The 22,552-nt window shown below is 36.7% G+C and overlaps 1 protein-coding gene across 7 annotated transcripts in view; it reads left to right on the top strand.

Moving 5' to 3' along the window:
• ANKIB1 (ankyrin repeat and IBR domain containing 1) overlaps positions 1–22,552 on the top strand; it is a 270,873-nt gene that overhangs the window by 207,969 nt on the left and 40,352 nt on the right. For all 7 annotated transcript variants that reach the window (XM_058424746.1, XM_058424751.1, XM_058424755.1 and 4 more), the window contains 4 exons: positions 4,012–4,220; positions 6,243–6,331; positions 12,200–12,344; positions 13,723–13,889. In XM_058424746.1, coding sequence (XP_058280729.1) covers positions 4,012–4,220; positions 6,243–6,331; positions 12,200–12,344; positions 13,723–13,889 — 610 coding nt within the window. The remainder of the gene's footprint in view (positions 1–4,011; positions 4,221–6,242; positions 6,332–12,199; positions 12,345–13,722; positions 13,890–22,552) is intronic.

Below are 22,552 nucleotides of genomic sequence, written 5' to 3'. Positions count from 1 at the left end.
AAATCAATGTACAAAAATCACAAGCATTCTTGTACACCAATCACAGACAAACAGAGAGCCAAATCATGAGTGAACTCCCATTCACAATTGCTTCAAAGAGAATAAAATACCTAGGAATCCAACTTACAAGGGATGTGAAGGACCTCTTCAAGGAGAACTACAAACCACTGCTCAATGAAATCAAAGAGGATACAAACAAATGGAAGAACATTCCATGCTCATGGGTTGGAATTTTTTTGTATTTTTAGTAGCGACGGGGTTTCACTGTGTTAGCCAGGACCGTCTTGATCTCCTGACCTCGTGATCCGCCCGCCTTGGCCTCCCAAAGTGCTGGGATTACAGGCGTGAGCCACCGCCCCCAGCCAAAAATTTTTTGAAGTTTGCTTATGAAACCATGTGAACCCTATACTTTTTAAATAAATAATTACTGTATTCTTCAGTTTCTCCCAATGTTATTAGTCTGCTTAGAATTACTACCTTTTCATGAGTTCTTCAGCTGTAATGGTTTACAATTTCCTGGAATATTATCTACTTCAGTTAGATTTAAATAATAGGAGCATGTGGTTTTATATTCATTTGTTCGTTCAACAGATTTCTATTGAATATACACTTTGAACTAGGCCTAGGCTGAGTAATGGAGATAAAATCGATTGCAATGTAGGTATAAGCTCTGCCGTTAAATAAGTTTACAGTTGGAAAGACATTGCACTTTGTCACAGTTCTTTTAATTTTCTCTCTACATATAGCTGTATCTTATTTTCAGTTTCAATGTGTATACACTGAGTTTTCCCGATTGCCTTGGTTTTTATTTTTAGTTCTTAGATTTTTGTCTTTTTTTCCTGCAGTTTATAGGTTGTCTATCATTTTTTCTATCAATAGTTTCTAACGTTTAATTTCTACTTTGCCTTTATCACGTTCTTCCTTTTCTTGAGTTTGATTGGTTGTAGTTTTTTTTTTTTTTTAATGATGAGGGCTCAATTACATGTATTTTCTTAATCAGAAACTTCTAGTTTTTTTGGTAAGTGTTTTCTTTACTTTTCCTTTGAAGTGTTTTTTCTCCCTTGGCCTTAAAGAACATTAATTTGTGTCTCAAATGGGACCATTCTCTTTATTTGGCCACTGAATTTTTTTTTTAATGATGGCTTTTTTTGTCCCAAGAAATCTTTTGTGCTAATCCTGATTCTCTGTAATGCAGCTGTCTCTCTGCAGCTGTCTCTCTCAACTCTGAGCCCAACTTTGGGTCTAAATAAGAGGCCTACCTGTTCAGCTCTTCCTCAGTTTCCTGAGGGTCACAGAGATCAGGTGTGCTCATTCAGTTCCAGTGAAAGGAATTAGCCTTACCAGAAAAGAGAACACGCTGTAAGCCACTGTAATTCAGTCAGCATGGCACTTGTTCAAATCTAAAATAGACCATTGAAACAGAATAGTAAATCCAATTTACAGTATTTGGGAATATAATTTATGTAAAGATGACATTATAGATCAGTGGGGAAAGGATATATAATTCATTAAATGGCCCTAATATGACTGGCCATTGGAATACCAAGAAAAAAAAAGGATGAGGGATATAAAGTCAATTCATGAATTTGTCAAGAAAGCTAAAGAAGAGATAGACATATTAAAGTATATTGGATTTTTAAATTTTTGTTCTAAGTATACCATAAACAAAGTCAGGAAACATAATTTTGATTTGGAAACAATATTAGCTAATGTTTATTGTATACAAAAGCCTTCTTTAAATTGACAAGAAATTGGTAAATACCTCAGTGCCAAAATGGTGAAAAGATATGGATAGGTAGTTCATAGAAGAGCACATCCAAATGGCCAACAAACACATCAAAAGATGTTTGAATACATCCATTGTCAAGAAAATACAAATTAAAATAACAGTGAACTATAAGTTTATAAATGTTTAAAAGAACTGTAACACCCATTGCTGTAGAAGAAACTGGTAAGGTTCCTCATTGCTGACAGAAGTAAAAACTGTTATAACCTGCCGGGCTTGGTGGCTCATGCATGTAATCCCAGCACTTTGTGAGGCCGAGGTGGGCAGATCACTTGAGGTCAGGAGTTTGAGACCAGCCTGGGCAACATGGTGAAACCCTGTCTCTACTAAAAAATATATATAAAACTTAGCCTGGAGTGGTGGCACATGCCTGTAGTCCCAGCTACTTGGGAGGCTGAGGCACGAGAGTCTCTTGAACCCAGGAGGCAGAGGCTGCAGTGAGCCAAGATCATGCCATTGCACTCCAGCCTGGGTGACAAAGCGAGACCCTGTCTCAAAAAAAAAAAAAAGAATTTGTCATAACCTTTTTGGAAAGCCATCTAGCATTTTCTTTTAAAAACACGATGGGCCTTAGACTCATTAGTCTCATTCCAGGGAATTTATACCAAGGAAATACCAATATAAGCAAGAATATATACTTATAACTGCACTGATATAGATTACAACCTCATTGTTGTGGCAAAAAAAAAAAAAAAAAAAAACAAAGTAGGGGGATATTTGAATAAATCATGATACACAAATTGTTTCACACAGTGGATTCATATTTAGTCATTAAAAAGAAGGAAATAATATTAAACTAGTTTACTTGGAGAGATTTTCAGGTTGATTAAGTGGGAAAAGGAGATAAAGTTTATATGATATTCTACTTATGTAAAATAATCACCAGAAGAACTCTGTATATACACAGATAGCCCCTGACTTAGGATGGTTTGACTTACAATTTTTTGACTTAAAATGGTGCTAACTCAATATGCATTCAGTAGAAACCATACTACTCTTGAGATGCTGGGTGACGGTAGTGAGCCATAGCTCCTAGTCAACCACATTTTCAACTTATCATATTTTCAGTTTACAGTGGATTTATCAGGACTTAACCCCATCGTAAGTCAAGGAGCATCTGTATTTATATATGTACTTGTTTATTTTCCCTACCTGGAAATATACTCCTTCTATTTTCATTGCATGTCAAAGTCATATTTATCCTGTTAAACTGCCAAATACATTGGCTTAATATAGTTGAAAAAAAAAAAACCTTGTGTAGAAAATTTCCAGTTATTTGTATTTAAGCTATAAAATTTTATAGAATGTGCCTACAGTGAATAATTTACCCTTTAGTTTTCTCAGAAATAGCGTGTGATCATGGGATGAACACAGGCTTTGGAATTACAGAAATTGGTTTCAAATCTCTGTGTGAGCTTGGACAAGTTATATAACTTCCTTCAGTCTTGATTTCTTTGCCTAAATAATAATTGAAAAAAAAAAAGTTTGCTGGGAGGAATAAATGAAGTTATGTAAAACACCTAGCAAAATAATTGAATGTATTAGTTTGTTGTTTTTAAAGGGTTAGGTTTTTATGGCTCTAGACATTATAGTATGTTTTACTTGGCAATTTTTAAAATGTTCACAGTAGGAAGATAACTTTTTTTAGTTAGGCCAGGTTCAAGATCCCTTAATATAGAATTTATACCTAATTCACTAAATCTTTATTTATAACCCTAATTTCTTCAGAAGTTTCTTCTGCTTTCAAGCTGTTTATTAAATGATTTTTAGGACCTGCTATTGGCATTTTGACATATCTATAGTGAACTATGTAATCATTTTACAACTTGATGCCAGTGAGGATAGTTAAAAAATTATGTATTTTTTTGGAAAGAGTAAAGAAGCTAAATTAAACCTATGCCAGCGAAAATGTAGTGAATTCCAAGAGTGATGTGTGAGTGACCTGTTTTGATTGGTAGTAGAAAGTACTGGAAATTTTGACCATACTGCTAGATCTTGACATGGTTGTAAGCCATGATCAATTATGAAAGCTTAAATTTTGTGTAAAAATGCTAATAACAAGAACATACCTAGACATTCATTTGCAGTTACTACTTTTATATAAGTACTTTTTTCTTTAGATGACCAAAATTTGTAATTTATTCTCATATTTGTGTTATTATATAGCTTTTAAAACATTACCATATTTTCTTTTTTGAGAGCTATCCATTCCATTTTTCTTTAAGACTGGGACAGGGAGAAATTACTTGAAGCTTGGATGTCCAACCCAGAGAACTGCTGCCAACGATCAGGTGTTCAAATGCCAACTCCACCACCAAGTGGGTATAATGCCTGGGACACGCTCCCATCTCCAAGAACTCCAAGGACTACGCGCTCTTCTGTCACCTCCCCAGATGAAATCAGCTTATCTCCTGGGGATTTAGACACCAGTTTGGTATGGTTTGGTATTCACTGTACTTCTAGTTTTGTTTATAGTCTTTTAACATTCAAATGATTTAATATTGTTCCATGGAGTGTCTGGTTGTGTTCTTGTAATTGAATCCTATCCCTTTCTTGAAAGGTTCAGTTATTTCCATGCTTCAGTAAATATTTATTATTACAGAATGTTTTTGTGATCTCTGAATTATAGATTGAAAAAAAAAGGTTTTCTTTCCTCATTTGCAAACAGAGAACTTAAAACAGTTTAGGGAAACCATCTATTTTATTTTCCCTTAAAACTTCAATTGCTTAATGATTTAAATACAGGCCAGGCACGGTAGCTCATGCCTGTAATCCTAGCACTTTGGGAGGCCAAGGTGGGTGGATTGCCTGAGCTCAGGAGTTTAAGACTAGCCAGGTTGGCCGGGCGCGGTGGCTCACGCTTGTAATCCCAGCACTTTGGGAGGCCGAGGTGGGCAGATCACGAGGTCAGGAGATCGAGACCACGGTGAAACCCCGTCTCTACTAAAAATACAAAAAATTAGCCGGGCGTGGTGGCGGGCGCCTGTAGTCCCAGCTACTCAGAGAGGCTGAGGCAGGAGAATGGCGTGAACCCGGGAGGCGGAGCTTGCAGTGAGCCGAGATCGCGCCACTGCACTCCAGCCTGGGTGACAGAGCAAGACTCCCTCTCAAAAAAAAAAAAAAAAAGACTAGCCAGGGCAACATAGCAAGACCCCATCTCAAAATACATAAACACATATATACATCATATTGAAATATTGAAAGATAAGTTTGTGATAGGCACTGTAAACCGAAAATACAAAAACATTTTTTATAATTTCTTGAAAGCTAATTTTTAAGCATTTACAATATATTGATAGTTATGTATTTGTTTCAGTAAAGCTTCTGGAGTTTGTTATCTAGATGCATTTCCAAAATAAGTGTTTTATTATTTTACGAAACAGTACGCCATCGTCAGCATTTTTAACTGGCATATCGTTGGTGTGCTATTATAGGAGATTTTAATATTTCTTGAATGACTCAGCCACTCAGAATATGTGATAAATATGAAAATGCTTCTCATTTTATCTGTGCCTTTTTGGAAAACAGAATCCTGTAATTTGCATATGTAACATGATAAATTTTGCTTCTAGAGAGCATTGTTTAGAAGATATTAGGTAGGCGCAAAAGTGATTGCAGCTTTTGCTATTAAAATGGCATAGTTTTAATACATAGGTGGGTTTTTTGTTGTTGTTGTTGTTTTGTGTTTTTTTTTTTTTGAGACGGAGTTTTACTCTTGTTGCCCAGGCTGGAGTGTAATGGCATGTCCTTGGCTCCCTGCAACCTCCGCCTCCCAGGTTCAGGTGATTCTCCTGCCTCAGCCTCCTGAGTAGCTGGGATTACAGGCATGCGCCACCACACCCAGCTAATTTTTGTATTTTTAGTAGAGACAGGGTTTCACCATGTTGGTCAGGCTGGTCTTGAACTCCTGACCTCAAGTGATCTGCCCACCTCAGCCTCCCAAAGTGCTGGGATTACAGGTGTGAGCCACCGTGCCCGGCCTAATACTTAGTTTTATAGCAGGGTTCTCTCCCTGGAAAGTCTGAATATCCTGAGTTGCTGCATTAAAAATACAAAGTTACTCTGTTTTCATAGATTTTGAAGGGTAGGTGTAATGTGAAGGGCATGATACTGAAGTGGTTTTTTGCAACATGTAATTTGATGTTGGCCCGAATGATTTGTTTCTTCTACTTCCTTTTCCAAACGCAGTTGCTGATTAATACATAAATTTGGAATTTAAGGGTTTGATTTTTGCGTTAAAACATTTAAATCCCACTTTTGTTTATAGTGAGGTAGTCATGGTATTTGTCACTGAAAGGCATACTAACTGTCCTTAAAACTTTGAAAGAGGTAACTTTCAAAAACTTTTAATTACTGTACTAGTATTTTTGCGTTTTAAAAAAGTAAACAAAATGAATGTATTGTTCTCTTTCAAAAGTACAGTTCTGTTTAAATCATTGTTCTTCTTCATCTCCAGTGTGACATTTGTATGTGCAGTATCTCTGTATTTGAAGACCCTGTGGATATGCCCTGTGGACATGACTTCTGTAGAGGATGTTGGGAGTCGTGAGTATATGAGCACCTTAGCATTTCTTACTGCATGATAGCGCTCTGATTTGTTAATAAAATTGTTTGCTTTCAGTATTTAATGATGCAAATTATTTATATTGACTTCTGAGTTACACAGAAATGAATTTAGACTTTACTAGTAAGGAAAAATATTTTTGTTTTTATTTTTACGTCTTCCCCAGCTATTTTAATTAATGCTATTTAGCTTAATGTAAGGTACGTTTAGAAACAAAGCAGGTATACAAATAATTTTTCTTAGTATTTTAATTTATATTACTTCTAATGTAAATTTCAGGCAAGAATCAGTTTGTCTTATATCCCAGGAATCTTAAGCATTTGGTTTTGTGCTGTCTCAATTTTTTGTGACAACCAAATTGCCTTGAAAATCTGTAAGAATGTTTAAAATTTCTTTTAGTGAATGCAAAGTTAAATGTTTCAGCTAGACATAGTTGGGTATATTTTACCAATGGAAAATTTGTCTTGCTTCTTATGTTTATCTCTATTTACCCTTCTCATTACCTTTCAAGATTTGTACTTTTTCACCATTCATTAACTTTGCTCTCATGTTGCACTTTTCGAGAGAAGTTTCTAAACAAAGATTGCTATAATGAGCACTGTAATGTTATGTTATCTCTGGAGATACACAAAGCTATTGTTTGATGACCTAAGTGAGGTATGTCATTGGTATTTAAGAAAATCTTAGAAATCAGAAGTTTTTAACCTTTTTTTTTGTTTTATGGAGTATCAGTTAGCAAGTGTAGGGAGCTAGAGAATACTATGTGGGTAAGAGAGCAAGAACCTGAGCAGGTTTTCTGAGTTTTTCTTTTTAAACAGCTTTGTTGAGGTACAGTTGACATACATAAAGCCACACATTTAAAATAAATAATTTGATAAGCTTTGATATCTATATACAACCTTGAAACCATCACCACAACCCTTAGAATCTGTCATTCCCAGGTTTCCTCATTTCCCATTGAATCCCTGCTACTCTTCTCTTTCTGCCTTCCTTTTATCACCCCTGATTTGTAGGCAACCGCTGAGCTGTCATTCTGATTTTTTTTTTCTTTGTTGAGACAGGATCTCACTCTGTCACCCAGGCTGAAGTGCAGTGGTGTGATCTCGGCTCACTGCAATGTCTTCCTTCCCGGGTTCAAGCGATTCTCATGCCTCCGCCTTCCCAGTAAGCTGGGACTATAGGCGCACACCACCATGCCCTGCTAATTTTTGTATTTTTAGTAGAGATGGGGTTTTGCCATGTTGGTCAATCTGGTCTCGAACTCCTGACCTCAAGTGATCCACCCACCTCAGTCCCCCAATGTGTCTGGTTTGATTTTGAGTACATTTCTTTATCTGGTTTCCAAATTGGAGTAAGAGGCAAGATTTCATTTGGAGGGGCAAAAAAACTGCTGCTTTTTAAGTCAGAATATCTGGTTGTTCCTTTTAAGACGTAGACTAGATTCTACTCAGAGTCTACTTAGATAGGATCAGATCAGTATAGCTGTTACAGGTAAACTAATTGACAGAAGTCAGAGCTCACAATCCAAAGCTATCCTTAACCCAGTTGTGCAGGCAGAAAATACTTCCCAGGTACAACCTTATCTTAGTTGTTAACTGTACCGAATTAGGAAGTACTACGTGAGCTCTACCAAGTTAGCTGTTGGTCTTGGTGTGTATATGAAAATTGAGTACCCCAGGGATTTTCTTGAATTTTTTTGAGCTTCATTGACCTTCCTCACCTGACTTGTATCACAAGAACTATCTCCCAAACTCATCACAAACTAGCCATAAGAAATGTATGGTAAGATTTAAATTTGAAAGATCTAATTATTGATTTCCTTAGTACCTTCTAGCCTACCTAGGATTCTCCTTTCCACCCCTTCCAATTTTGTCAAATCAGGCACCAATAAAAGAAGTTCCGTGTTGGTTGATTCATATGTTGATGAAATCATTTTTTAATTATCACAATGTTTTTATAGGCACATAGAAAAAGAAACTCCTATCTAAAACCAAGGAAGCATTTTTAAAGGTCCTCAGATAGTTTGAAAGCCCCTCAATCTATCTTATTCATCCCAAACTTTTTATTAGTACAGCTAGATGCTTTAGTGCAAGCTTATCCAACTGTGGCCCACAGGCTGCATGTGGCCCAGGACAGCTTTGAATGTGGCCCAACACAAATTCATAAACTTTCTTAAAACATTATGAGGTTTTTTTGTTTTTTTTTTTTTTTGCTATTTTTGTTTTAAGCTCATCAGCTGTCATTATTGTTAGTGTATTTTTTTGTGTAGCCCAAGACAGTTCTTCTTCCAATGTGGCCCAGAAAAGCAAAACATTGGACACCCCTGCTTTAAAGTATCGATGCCAAGGGCTGAAATAAAAGGGAATAGCCAGGCATAGTGGCACATGTCTGTAGTCCTAGGTACTTGGGCAGCTGAGGCAGAAGGATCACTTGAGCCCAGGAGTTCAAGACTACAGTGAGCTATGATCACACCACTGCACTCCAGCCTGGGCAACAGAAGAAGACCCTGTTGATTGATTGATTGATCAATCGACAGATTAGATAGAAATTATTATTTTCTAGCCAGAATGGAATTTCTTTGCTAATATTGAGGATAAGAGCTCAGGTTCTGGATACAATAGGTCACTGGGTTGTGAATTCCAACTCTGCTATTTATTAGTTGTTGATTTAGGTAATTGGTAGCCTGCCTGTTCCTCAGTTTCCTAATCTATAAAGTGGTGATAATAGTACGTACTTCCTAGGATTATCGTCAGTTTTTTAAATTTCTTAATATATGTAAAGTACTTAAAACAGGATCTTGCATATAGTAATCGCTCAATAAATATTACTTATTATCATATTCCTAAGCATTGTAATAAGCAGAGAGAGCCTACCTATGATATCATCTGTGAATCTTACCTGCAAGATAAAAATATAGGTAAGGTTTGCCCCAGATTTATCTCTTTTAGTGACACTTACCAACTCCATGTTCTGCTCATAAATTTTTATTAAATTGTGTCTTGATGAGAAATAATATGGCCAACGGAACTGATCCTGTCTTCAATGAGGTCTTCTCAGTTCTGTAATTTAATTCCCCCGAGATGATTAAATCTTCTCTGATATATTTAAAATATGTAAAATTCAAAACATCATCATGTAGTAACTATGTCTAAGCAAACTGTGAACTTTGACAAGGGACTATCCAACTTCCCAGGGAATCTATTCATAGCTAAAAAGAAGAGAATCTTGTTATGTGAAAAAGGAACTCTACACTTAACAGTTCTCTACTTTTAGTCTTAAGACTTCTTTTTTTTTTTTTTTTTGAGTTGGAGTCTCTCTCCGTCACCCAGGCAGGAGTGCAGTGGCACCATCTCAGCTCACTGTGACCTCTGCCTCCCGGGTTCAAGTGATTCTCCTGCCTCAGCCTCCTGAGTAGCTGGGATTACATACGCCCGACACCATGCCAAGCCAATTTCTGTATTTTTAGTAGAGACGGGGTTTCACCATGTTGGTCGGGCTGGTCTCGAACCCCTGACCTTGTGATCCGCCCACCTAGGCCTCCCAAAGTGCTAGGATTATAGGCGTGAGCCACTGTGCCAGGCCACAATATACCTTATATACCTTGTATATCACTGCTTAGCACAGGAGTGAAAATGGCACTTGTGAAAAAATGGATAAGGATCTACCAGAGGTTGGAAGAATGCCAAGGAAAAAAAAAGTTAATTCCTGGAAGCCAAAGAGAATTTGAAAGAAGGAAATGCTCACAGTGTCTCATGCTCTAGAGAAATCAAGGAAGATAAAAACTGAATTCTTTAATAAATTGGGCTAATAGGTAGTCATTGTGGCCCAGTGAAGAGGTGATAGCAGCCAGATGCTACAGATTGAGAAGTGAATGAGATGGGCTTGAGGAAGGAATAACAGATCATCATAAACTATTTTGTCAAGAAACTTTGATGTGAAAGAAAAAGAAAATGAAACGGAAGAGAGTCATGTGGTTAGTAAGGGTTTTTAAAATGGGAAAAACTTGAGCATGTTTATTGCGCCCAAGGTAAGAGCCATTAGAAAGTAAAAGAGAGAAAGGATAGGTTATTGGATAGTGCAAGTCCCAGAGCTGGCCAGAGGATTTGAGGATTAGCCTGGAGGTAAAAGAGAAAGCTCTCCCTTTCACAGAAGTGAGTGGGAAGAAAGGAAAGAATGCTAAAGATACTGCTAGGTTTGAGGTGTGGTAGCACTTGGAGTGAGAGAATTGACTGTTGGGGATTCTCTTTTCTATGAATTGCCCAGACGAGGATGTGAAAGAGAAGATGGAGCAAAGGGAACAGGCCTGCCAAGGTCTCAGTAAGGTGGTTGTTGTTGTTGTTGTTGTTGTTAAGTGCAGTGGAATTAAGAGAATGAGAGAACTAAAGAAAAAAGATACTATAGTTAGTGAAATAATCAAAATGTTGATGGTGAGGACTAAGCAGTTAGATTTAATTGCCTGGTTTTCCATTTATTTTCTCTAGATTTAAGTGTTAAATTCAGTATACAGTAATCTGTACTTCAAAAGTTTGTCTCTTGCTTTTCTAAGGGCAGTATTAAATAATAATAATAATAATCCTTGCTAAAAGATTTATGAATTCTTACTCTATGTCATGCACCATGTAGATTTTTCACATATATAATCTGTATAACAACCCTGGGAAGTTCACATTATTATCTCCATTTTACATATGGTGAAACTGAGGCTTAGAGCAGTTAAATAAATTGCTTAAGATCATATGCCTTGTTGGTGGCAGATCTGGAATTTTCTAACTCAGAACCCTGCTTTTAGCTGGACATGGTAGTACATGCATGTAATCCCAGCTACTCACTCAGGAGGCTGAGGTGGGAGGATCACTTAATCCCAGGAGTTTGAGACCAACCTAGGCAAAGAGAGAGACCCCACCTTAAAAAAAAAAAAAGTAAGAAAAGGAAAGAAAAAAAAAGAACCCTGCTTTTAATCTAACCTTGGGCTAGATTCTTGCTACTTTTTTATAGGGCATTTTTTCCTCACTACTCAAGTATACCTAAGTAGGAAATAAAACTTATTTTAATATTCATCTAAATGAAATATAAAGAGAAAACCTATAAACCTATTCTTCAAAAAACTATGCTATATTTTAATGCCATCCCAAAATATCTTGATTTATCTATGGCTCATTTCTATATACCATTGCCCCCTTTTCTTTAAAGCTATAGCATATTGAGAATTGAATATGACCTTTCTGAGCAACTCATTTCTGAATTTTTAATTTTAAATAAAAATACTGTTTCAGATTTTTTCAGATTTTTAGAGGATAAAGCAAAATAGAAACATAAAATATAAAACATACGAGTATATATGTATATGTGTATGCATATATATTGATATATAAAATGAATGGCTTAACAGATAATGTGCATTACAATTGCTGTTTCACACTTTTGTTGGTATTATTTTAATTATACTCTGACAAAAAAATTCAGCATAAAGGAAAATTGGCCAGGCATAGTAGTTCATGCATATAACCCCAGGGCTTTGGGAGGCCAAGGCAGGAGAATCGCTTGAGACCAGGGGTTTGAGACCGGTCTGGACAACATAGCAAGACCCATCGCTACCAAAAATTTAAAAATTAGCCCAGCATAGCAGCATGCAGCTGTAGGCCTAGCTACTCAGAAGACTGAGGTGAGAGGATTGCTTCAGCCCAAGAGTATGAGGCTACAGTGATCTGTGATCGTGCCACTGCACTCCAACCTGGGTGATGGAATGAGACCCTGTCTCTAAAAAAAAAGGAAAGAAAAAGGAAAATTCTTAGAATGTATGCACAACTTAATATCCTTGCTCCTTTGATGTCCATTGATCATTTTAATAGGTTTTTGAATCTGAAAATTCAAGAAGGTGAAGCTCACAACATTTTTTGCCCTGCATATGATTGCTTCCAACTTGTACCTGTGGATATCATAGAAAGTGTAGTTTCAAAGGAGATGGACAAACGATACCTACAGTTTGATATTAAGGTAAGGTATACTGCCAATTATCTGTCCAATTTCCATAATTTTGAATTTATTAAACCTTTATAACATTATTTTTTCTTTTTGTTTTATTTTTTAAAACAAAATAATGGCTCTTTTGTTAGAAACACTTTATCAGAAAAGTTGCATAAAGGAATGGTGATAAAGTTTGAAGCTAAAGCGTTATTTTATAATAATAAGAGGAAAGGCTAAAGTACTGGTAATTTACAAAATTTAAAATAAAACTATTTATCAGAACTTTTTATTAATTTGCCCATTGCACTTTAATAACTGATTGATCAAGATAATGTTCAAATTAGATTTTACCTACTTTAAGTTTTCCAAAAGACATTATCTTTCATGCTCCTAAATAAAATATTTGGAAATAAAGACTTCCAACTTGGAAGTTTATTATCATTTTTATTCCAAGTAGTAGGTTTATATAATGAATTATAATGTTTATTTCATCTTTTTTTTGTCTTCATTCTTTTTCAGAAGTTGTAAGTGTAGGCAAGTTACTTTCTTTTGCGTGTGTGATTTAAAAGTTAATTTTAACTGCCTTGTGCTTTGTGCAGATTTTACTGAGTCTAATATGTGAACTTTTAAAAGACAAGTCCTACTTTTTTTTTTTTTTTTTTTTTTTGGAGACGGCGTCTCACTCAGTCTCCCAGGCTGGAGTGCAGTGGTGTGGTCTCAGCTCACTGCAACCTCTGCCTCCAAGGTTCAAGCGATTCTTGTGCCTCAGCCTTACGAGTAGCTGGGATTACAGGCGCCCACCACCACTCCCGGCTAATTTTTGTATTTTTAGTAGAGATGGGGTTTCTCCATGTTGGCCAAGCTGTTCTCCAACTCCCGACCTTAGGTGATCCACCTACCTCAGCCTCCCAAAGTGCTGGGATTACAGGCGTGAGCCACTGCGCCCAGCACCCCCTCTTCTTTAACATAGAACGTATCATAATATTGATTATTATGTATTATTTGGGTACCATTTAGAAATTTACTGTTCTAATACAGCTACATGCATGTTTCTACTTAATTATATTCATCAGAAAAGTGACACATTGTATGAGAAAACATTTTAAAATTACATATTTTCTATGCAAACAATTACGTTTTTGCCTTATCATCATTTACATGGTTTTTAGATTAAAGAAAACAAATTTTAAAAATAATTTTGTTACTAAGTTAATTGCCACTTTCCCCTTAATAATTTTTTCAGTACTTTCCAGTACTGTTTAAATGTCTTGAGACTGACAACTCCATGCATTTTATTTCACTCTTTTTCTTTCTTTGCTTTATAGTAAATTACCATAGAGGTACACTCTGTATTAGAATTTAGCATTAAAATATTTTCTTTTGTGTTTTGTTATTGCTGTTTAAACAGGCCTTTGTTGAAAATAATCCTGCCATTAAATGGTGTCCTACTCCAGGCTGTGACAGAGCAGTAAGACTAACGAAACAAGGGTCAAATACATCTGGATCTGATACACTCAGCTTCCCATTGCTGAGAGCTCCTGCTGTTGATTGTGGAAAAGGACACCTCTTCTGCTGGTTAGTATAAGATAAGTTGGAATCAGCCTAATCACCTTTCTTTCCAATAGTTATTAAAGAGACTTTGCACCTTGAGTCAGGCCTTTAAATTGTAGTATACTTGATAGTATTCTTCTTAATTTAAGAAATGTGTAATAAGTAGTAATAGTTCATATTTGTTGTGTGTTTAGTGTGTGCCGGGCACTACACCAGCTGTTTTTTACATATTGAATTCTCCCAACAATGCTGAGTTGAGTTGATGTTATTATGCCCATTTTACAGATAAAGAAACTCGGGCACAGAGAAGTTCCCCAGGGTTATACAGCTAGGAATTGGCAGAAACGAGATTAGAACCCAGGTGTTTGATTTTAAAGCCTATGTGCCTAAACTATAATACCAAATTGCTGACCATAGATTAGAAAATGTTTAGAGTTTAAGCTTTCATTAAAAATATAAGCCTCTAGCAGTGATTCTTCACCAGGAGCTCCCAAAATTACCAAGGTCCCTTTTACGAAATTTTATCTTGGGCCCTAACAAGTAAGATTTCGATTTAGTAGGTTTTTGAGTGGGGCTCTAAAAAAAGAAAATGAAAAATCTCCCAGGAGATGCTAATGCACAGTTCTAGTCAGGAACCAGTGACTGCAGGCTCGTTGTTTCTTGTGTTTTATTTAGTTTCTAGTGCCTGATAGTACTCAATAAGTACAAACTGATGATAAATCAGTATTGGAAAGGATATGTAACTCTGAATACTCTTTTGACTATATATATGTCAGCCATCAGCACTCTACTTATTCATAGAAGATTCAGTTAACTGTTTTAATTAAATGATAAAAAAAGCTACAGTATTTATTCTGCTTTTTGCTCATTTCCAGAATTACCACATATGCATGGATACACTTTAGGTGGATATGAAATTCTAGTCTTTACTTTTATGCTTATCAGAAACCAGAAACTAATTGTATCACTGCTATATAGTAGGAAGGTATAGTTATGGAACTATCCCTACCCTGGTCTACTTCTTACCTTGGCCATCATCATTAGTTAAAAGTATTTATTGAACTGCAAACCCCTGACTTTAAGTCAAGGGTCAGCAAACTATTGTCTATACTTATTATTAAACGTAACATTTTGTTGGAACACAGCCACACCATTTCATGTCACTTTATTTATGTATTGTCTGTGCCTGCTTTTGGGCTATGACAGCAGAATTGAGCAGCTGAGACAGAGACTGCATGGCCCACAAAACTGGAATCCTGGTTGAAAAAGGCTGATTTAGAGGATTAGTTGGAGAAGCTATGAAGAAGGAAAACATAAATTAGGAAAATGTCTAAAAGATAAAAAGATTAGCTTTTGCAGAGATCAGAGAAAAATTAAGTTTTGAAGGGAAACGAAGAAACTTTGATTGGCATTGTCTGCTTAAGCACTGTGGTTTCTGTGATCTAGCTTTTACCAGTTTTCAGTGTAGTTTAGCTTTTAATTTCTTGTGTTTGTCCCCATTCTCTTTGTATGCTGCAAGTAATAAGTTTGGTTGACTGAAGATAAGAAAGCTAATGGAAAAAACCTACCAGTATAGGTCAGACTCTATAAATTATGTATATATGTCTATAAACATAGACGATGCTATAAACTGTAAATTTCTAGAATAACATTTGGAAAAATACATCAGCTTACTTTTTCTCATACCCCAAAATATCAGGCTGGTTATACTCAAGACGCATTGGAGACTATATAACAAGATCACAGGCCCTACTTTGAGTTTTATCCCAGTTCAAGGGATCTGTGAATGGCTACATGGACTAAGGTCACACTTGGTAATTATTTACTCTTTCTCCTATTCATTAGGGTAGTAGAGAACCTAACAAAATCATCACTTTTTGGACATAGCACCAGAGAGGAAGTGAAGAAGGTGACTTAAATGAAATAAAAATAAGTTTTAGTGAAGGACAAACTCAGATTTAAGTTCTTCAGCTTAATCTTTTGTCTTTCAGTTTTGGTATTTATTAAGTTATAGGATGGATTTTTTTTGCATTGCCTACTTCATGTCTCTAGGCATTAATTTACAGTTCCTGTTTTTTTTTTTTTGCATTCTTAGCTTCATACCCTTATTCATATAGTATAAGAGCTTTGTCTATAATTTTAAAATCTAAGTAGAAATTGTCATATGCTTTCCGTTGCCCTTATCTCTTATTTCAATGAGAAGCAAAATCTGTTCACGCAAAAAGACACTTGCAAGAGAGATCTTCACAAATTAAAGGCAAATAATTCTGGTTTTGCTTCTCCTTCTTCAAAAGCTCAGAAATAATTAAAGATGACTACAAAAACCACAACAAAAGACAATAATAATTTCTTCTTTTCAAGAACTATATATGACAGAAACAGTTGAGCCATACCCAGGAGATATCTGCATAGATATAACTAAATATATTCGTTGTTGGGAGACAAGTAGTATTAATAGGCATTCCCCTTCCCTCCACAGGATACCCTTCTCTACCTGTTCACCTTCCTTACCTGTTCACCAAGTTCCATGCCCTTTGTAACTGAAACTAGCGTGGTTTCTCCCCCTAGCCTTTATAATTACAATTTGTGTGATCTGGGCAAAATTATCTCAAGACAATATTCAAAACTTAGATGGGTTCTGACTTGAACCAATGACTTTTCCTCTTTCTTTTCTTTTTAATTAAGTAAAATATGCTACTGTGTAACTTCTCTGTCTTCTGAACTGACACAAAGTGTCTCTCTTCTCTGAGACAACTCTTCACAGATTTGTTGTCAGAAATACTTCTTGGCCACCAAACTTAAGATGGTATGGTGGCCATTTCTTTCCTCTCTTTTTACTCTGGTCCCTTTTAATCACCAGTATGAATTGAAAACGGAAAACCTTATTTGGAATTTCTCTTCTAAACACATAGACAAACACATTTTATTCACTAAAATTGATTGGCAGGAAATATTCTAAATAATAATGTGGTGCTAGGTGTGGTGGCTCACGCCTGTAATCCCAACACTTTGGGAGGCCAAGGCAAGGGGATCATGAGGTCAGGAGATCGAGACCACCCTAGGTAACACAGTGAAACCCTATCTCTACTAAAAATACAAAAAATTAGCCAGGCCTGGTGGCATGCTCCTGTAGTCCCAGCTATTCGGGAGGCTGAGGCAGGAGAATCGCTTGAACCCGGGAGGCGGAAGTTGCAGTGAGCCGAGATCGAGCCACTGCACTCCAGCCCGGGCAACGGAGTGAGACTCCATCTCAAATAATAATAATAGTAATAATAAGGTAGAGTTTATATTACCTAGCTGTTGAGCATTTATTTACTGAAACTGTGCAAAAAAGTCTTTAAAAGGAACAAATTTTTGAATCATAGTGATGTACAGCTTGAGAAACCACAGTATCAGGTTTCTAGTCCACTTAAGTTTCCACTGGATCAGAGTACAATGTACAGACTTGGCAAGTTTGGAGAAAAGTCTGAAAGTGAGTATCTTTTTTCTCCAACATTCACAATAAGGATTTTGATCAATACCTAATCCTTTATTCAGAGCAGTAGTTGCATGCATCATCTCCCTTTCCACAAACCTCACAGGCCAAGGGACTCTCCTGGAGTCCTCTGGACAAAATAGATGAAGCAATCTGTATTTGTAGACCTAATAATTGTATCTCATCTTTTCTTACAAAATCAGTTTTAAGCTGTTAGTTTAACAGCTCTAGTTATGGAAAAATAGATTTTTCTAGATTGGCAGTATCTAGCTATGTAAGTATCAGACTCCTGCCAACTAACAAAACATTTTCCAGCTCTTCACAGGCCCAGAAATAAAAACATGATACTACTTATTTGGCAATTCCTTCATAAGACCTTATTTAAATATCATGTGTACTCTCTGCAGAGTAGCACATCTGTATAAATAAATACCACTTGAGGGCTCAATTTATCAAATTTCAACAGAGTACAGAGTTATAATAATCTGGGAGATACAGGACCTGCCTGTGAGACAGCTCTGCCACTAACTAGCTCTGTGGCTTGGTGATAAACATCCTCTCCTAAAATAATATGATAAAATAAAGCCTTCCTATCTGATGCAGTCAACATACAGTGCAAGTTCCAGAACAAGAAACTATTTAGCTTCAAATTTTAGCTTATCCACTCTTTACTTGTATGGCCTTTGATAGGTTACTGAACCTCTTTGTGCATGTAAAATGGGGATAAATAGTACCAGTTACAAAGAGTTGTTAAGAGAATTGAGTCAGTACATGTGAAGTATTTAGAACATTGCCTGGTATACTAAAAAATGTTAGCTAAAGGGAAGAATCATAAAAATGAAGATTTCTACTTAATTCACTCAGAATTGCTTATTAATAAAAAGTTCTAAAATGGCATTGAATTGAAATTGCCAACTTCTGAATAGGAATTTCTTCCATCAAGTAATAAATTTTAAAACTTTAGTGGAAGGTTTTTTCCTTTTCCAGAGCCCTTTAGAACCACTGTATAGTCATGCAACCAGTTGTGCATACTGGCACATTTTCAAGAAGAGAGCCATTCCTTGATCACTTGATGTTAGGTTAACCAATCATATTTGAATTATGTGGAGGAGTTTAGATTAGGCAACTATTTTTTTTTTCTTTATAATCTTTTACCAGGGTAGTTTTTTACCTGAATAAACCCACCCTATTGGTGTCTCTGGCTGAGATTCAGTATGCTGTGTCCTGAGATTCCCCTCCCCATACTCTTGTTTTACTGACATTTTGAGATGCAGTTTCAGCAACAGATACCAGGGACTTTAGAATACTTGTCAACAGTCATTGGTTAAAATTTTCTTCAGGAATTTAGGCCGGTCTCAGTGGCTTACAGCTGTAATCCCAGCATTTTGCGGGGCTGAGGTGGGTGTATCCCTTGAGCCCAGGAATTCGAGACCAGCCTGGGCAACATGGTGAAACCTTGTCTCTACAAAAAATACAAAAATTAGCTGGGCATGGTGGTGCATACCTATTGTCCTGGCTACTTGGGAGGCTGAGGCAGTAGGATAGCTTGAGTAGGAAGGAGGTGGAAGCTGCAGTGAGCCAAAATCACGCCACTGCACTCCAGCCTGGGTGCCAGAGCAAGACTCTCTCGAAAAGGAAAAAAAAAAAACTTTCTTTAGTAAGTTGGCATTCTAGCATCTTCACTACTTTTCTCAGAATAACCTCTCTTCCCTACGTTGATCATCTAGATTGTCAATTACTATGTTTAGTGGCATTGTTATTACTATACTTTGGAGAATTCTGAGTTTATTTTTCCAGATGCCGTAGTTTTTAAATATATTTTATAGTATTAAATGGCAACCTCCGCCAGGTGCAGTGGCTCACGCCTGTAATCCCAGCACTTTGGGAGGCCAAGGCGGGCATATCACAAGGTCAGGAGTTCAAGATCAGCCTGGCCAACATGGTGAAACCCCGTCTCTACTAAAAATACAAAAAATTAGCTGGGCATGGTGTTGCGCACCTGTAATCCCATCTACTCAGGAGGCTGAGGCAGGAGAATCACTTGAACCCAGGAGGCGGAGGTTGCGGTGAGCGGAGATCGTGCCATTGCACTCCAGCCTGGGCCATAGAGCAAGACTCCGTCTCAAAAAAAAAAAAAAATATGCCAACCTCAACCTCTTTAATTCACAGTCCATGCTGTAGCTTCTTTTTTTATTTATAAGCTGCTTCTTTTTTTAATATCCTTTCTTAGTATTGCATTGGAAACTGATAGAAAGTGTACCAACCAGTTATAACACCCTGAAGTGGTCCTACTGATTGGGCTCACAACCAAGGAAGCAGCAAGTCTGTGTCCTCCTGTGAGGTTCTGGGAAAGAAAACCTTCTTTTGCTATCTAATACAACACAGTCTTGGAGAGCCAAGCACATTGATAAGCAATTATGGCCTTTTGAAGAAGTGGCCTTTTTTTTTTTTTTCAGACTTTATTTGAAAACACTGGGCTTTGTTCCCCCATGATTCTTTCTTTTTTTTTTTTTTCCCAGAACATTTTCAGAAAATGTTCTGACAGCAAAACCAGTATTTACCAGCGTTGATTCTGCCAGGAAATGGATATTGAATATGCTGTTTAATCTCCAGGGGAAAAAAGTCTCCAGGGAAAAAAATCTTAATAGAAGTAGTTTATTTCATTGATTGCATTTGTTTGTTTTAGTTACTGCAGATATATGAGGGATTTTTGTACTTCTGGGCTTTTTTTTCTAGCTTTATTGAGATGCAAATGACAAACAAGCTTTTTTAAAAAATGAGTCATGAGAAATGTAGATTCTGCATTCCCACCTGTGTTTGCAGGCACCATATGGAAACACTGTTCCTAGATCTGTGGCACATTTCTTACGCTAATGTCTGCTAGCATGTGTGCCAAATTAAAATTAACAGTTATCACAGGTATCCCTTACATTTCTGGAAAGCAGAATTGATGTTAATATGCACTAAAGTGAATCTAATGTATCCACTTTTTTTTCATACTTAAGTTTTGGTGTACGTGTGCAGAACGTGCAGTTTTGTTACATAGGCATACATGTGCCATGGTGGTTTGCTGCACCTATCAACCTGTCACCTTCATTAAGTGTTTCTCCTAATGCTGTCCCTCTCCTAGCCTCCCATCCCCCAAGTGGCCCCAGTGTGTGATGTTCCCCACCCTGTGTCCATGTGTTCTCCTTGTTCAACTTCCACTTATGAATGAGAACATGCATTGTTTGGTTTTCTGTTCTTGTGATAGTTTGCTGAGAATGATGGTTTCCAGCTTCATCCACATCCCTGCAAAGGCCGTGAACTCATCCTTTTTTATGGCTGCATGGTATTCCATGGTGTATATATTCCACATTTTCTTAATCCAGTCTATCATTCGTGGACATTTGGGTTGGTTCCAAGTCTTTGCTATTGTGAATGGTGCCGTAATAAACATACATGTGCATGTGTCTTTATGGTAGAATGATTTATAATTCTTTGGGTATATACCCAGTAATGGGATTGCTGGGTCAAATGGTATTTCTAGTTCTAGATCCTTGAGGAATCACCACAGTCTTCCACAGTGGTTGAACTAATTTATACTCCCACCAACAGTGTAAAAACGTTCCTATTTTTCCACGTCCTCTCCAGCATCTGTTGTTTCCTGACTTTATATATCCACTTTTTTAAAGAGATTAGGTCGTGCTGTGTTGCACAGGCTAGAGTGCCGTGGCTATTCACAGAGTGGTAATAGCACACTATAGCCTCGAACTTCTGGACTCCATTGATTCTTCTGCCTCAGCCTCCTGAGTAGCCATTGTGCCCAGCTCACTTCCATATTTTAATCAACCCATTTTTTTTTAATGTCTTTTGAGCTACCACTAAGTTGCTAGGAGCTCTGTAAAACCACAATTATGGAAAAGATTTCCCAAGTGCCAGATTAGATGATAAGTCAGGAGTGTGAGGAAACTAAATTACCCTTTCAAGGCAATTGGTGCATTTTTTTTTTACCATGTAACCATTTTTAAGTATGCAATTCAGTGACATTAATTACATTCACAGTGCAACTATAACGTTTCATAACCACTTTTCATTTTCAGAACTTTTTCATGATCCCAAGCAGAAACTCTGTAACCATTAAGCAGTAACTCCCCATCCTCTCCTCCCCCAAGCTGGTAACAACCACTCTACTTTCTTTCTCTATGAATTTGCCTATTCTAAATATTTAATATAAGTGGAATTCTAGAATATTTGTACTTTTGTGTCTGGCTTATTTCACTTAACAAAATGTTTTTAAGGCTCATTCATAGTGTAGCATGTATCCAAATATTATTCCTTTTTATGGCTGAATATTCTATTGTGTGGACGTGTGCATGTGTGTGTGTGTGTGTGTGTATACTTCACAATTTGTTTATCCATTCATCTGTTGATAGACACTTGGGTTGTTTCCCCCTTTTAGCTGTTGTGAATAATACTGTGAATGTTGGTGTACAAGTTTGAATCCTTGCTTTCAGTTCTCTCATACCTTAGAATGAAATTGCTGAATCATATGGTAATTCTAAGTTTAACTTTATGAGGAGTCACCAAACTATTTTTCACAGCAACTGCATCAGCATTTTCATTTCTATCAGCAGTGCACAAGGGTTCCAATCTTCGCACATCCACACCAACAACTTGTTTTTTTTTTAAATAATCACCATTTTAACAAATATGAAGTATAATCGATGCATTCTTAATTTCCTCTTAGTTTGTAAGACTACATGAGTCAGTTGGTGTGTCTTCTTAACACATATAACCTTTTTTTATTTTTTTTTCCGTGAAACGGGGTCTTGCTCTGTTGCCTAGGCTGGACTGCAGTGGCATGATCTCAGCTCACTGCAGCCTCCACCTCCCAGACTCAAGTGATCCTCGTATCTCAGCCTCCCAAGTAGCTGGGACTTCAGGCGTGAGCCACCACTCCCTGCCCAAGCTTAACCTTTGTAAATAAAATCTTTTAAAATAGCACTGATGGTGATGATGTCACTTCCAGATTGGGTTGTTCCCTCCTCCGAATAATATGTTATTATTTACTGGAATAATTAGCTTTGTCCTATACAATATAGCATCATCTTGAATTAAAATGGCAGTTCATCAAGGCTTTAGGCTCGTTTTAGTGTTTGACTTCTTAAATAGCTATGGAAAGAATATAAAATAGAGTTACAAATGGTAAATTGATGTTTTTAATTATTTA

Source organism: Hylobates moloch, unplaced genomic scaffold (genome assembly GCF_009828535.3).
Source record: "Hylobates moloch isolate HMO894 unplaced genomic scaffold, HMol_V3 SCAFFOLD_1, whole genome shotgun sequence".
Lineage (NCBI taxonomy): Eukaryota > Metazoa > Chordata > Mammalia > Primates > Hylobatidae > Hylobates > Hylobates moloch.
This window is presented reverse-complemented; position numbering and strand designations above follow the sequence as displayed.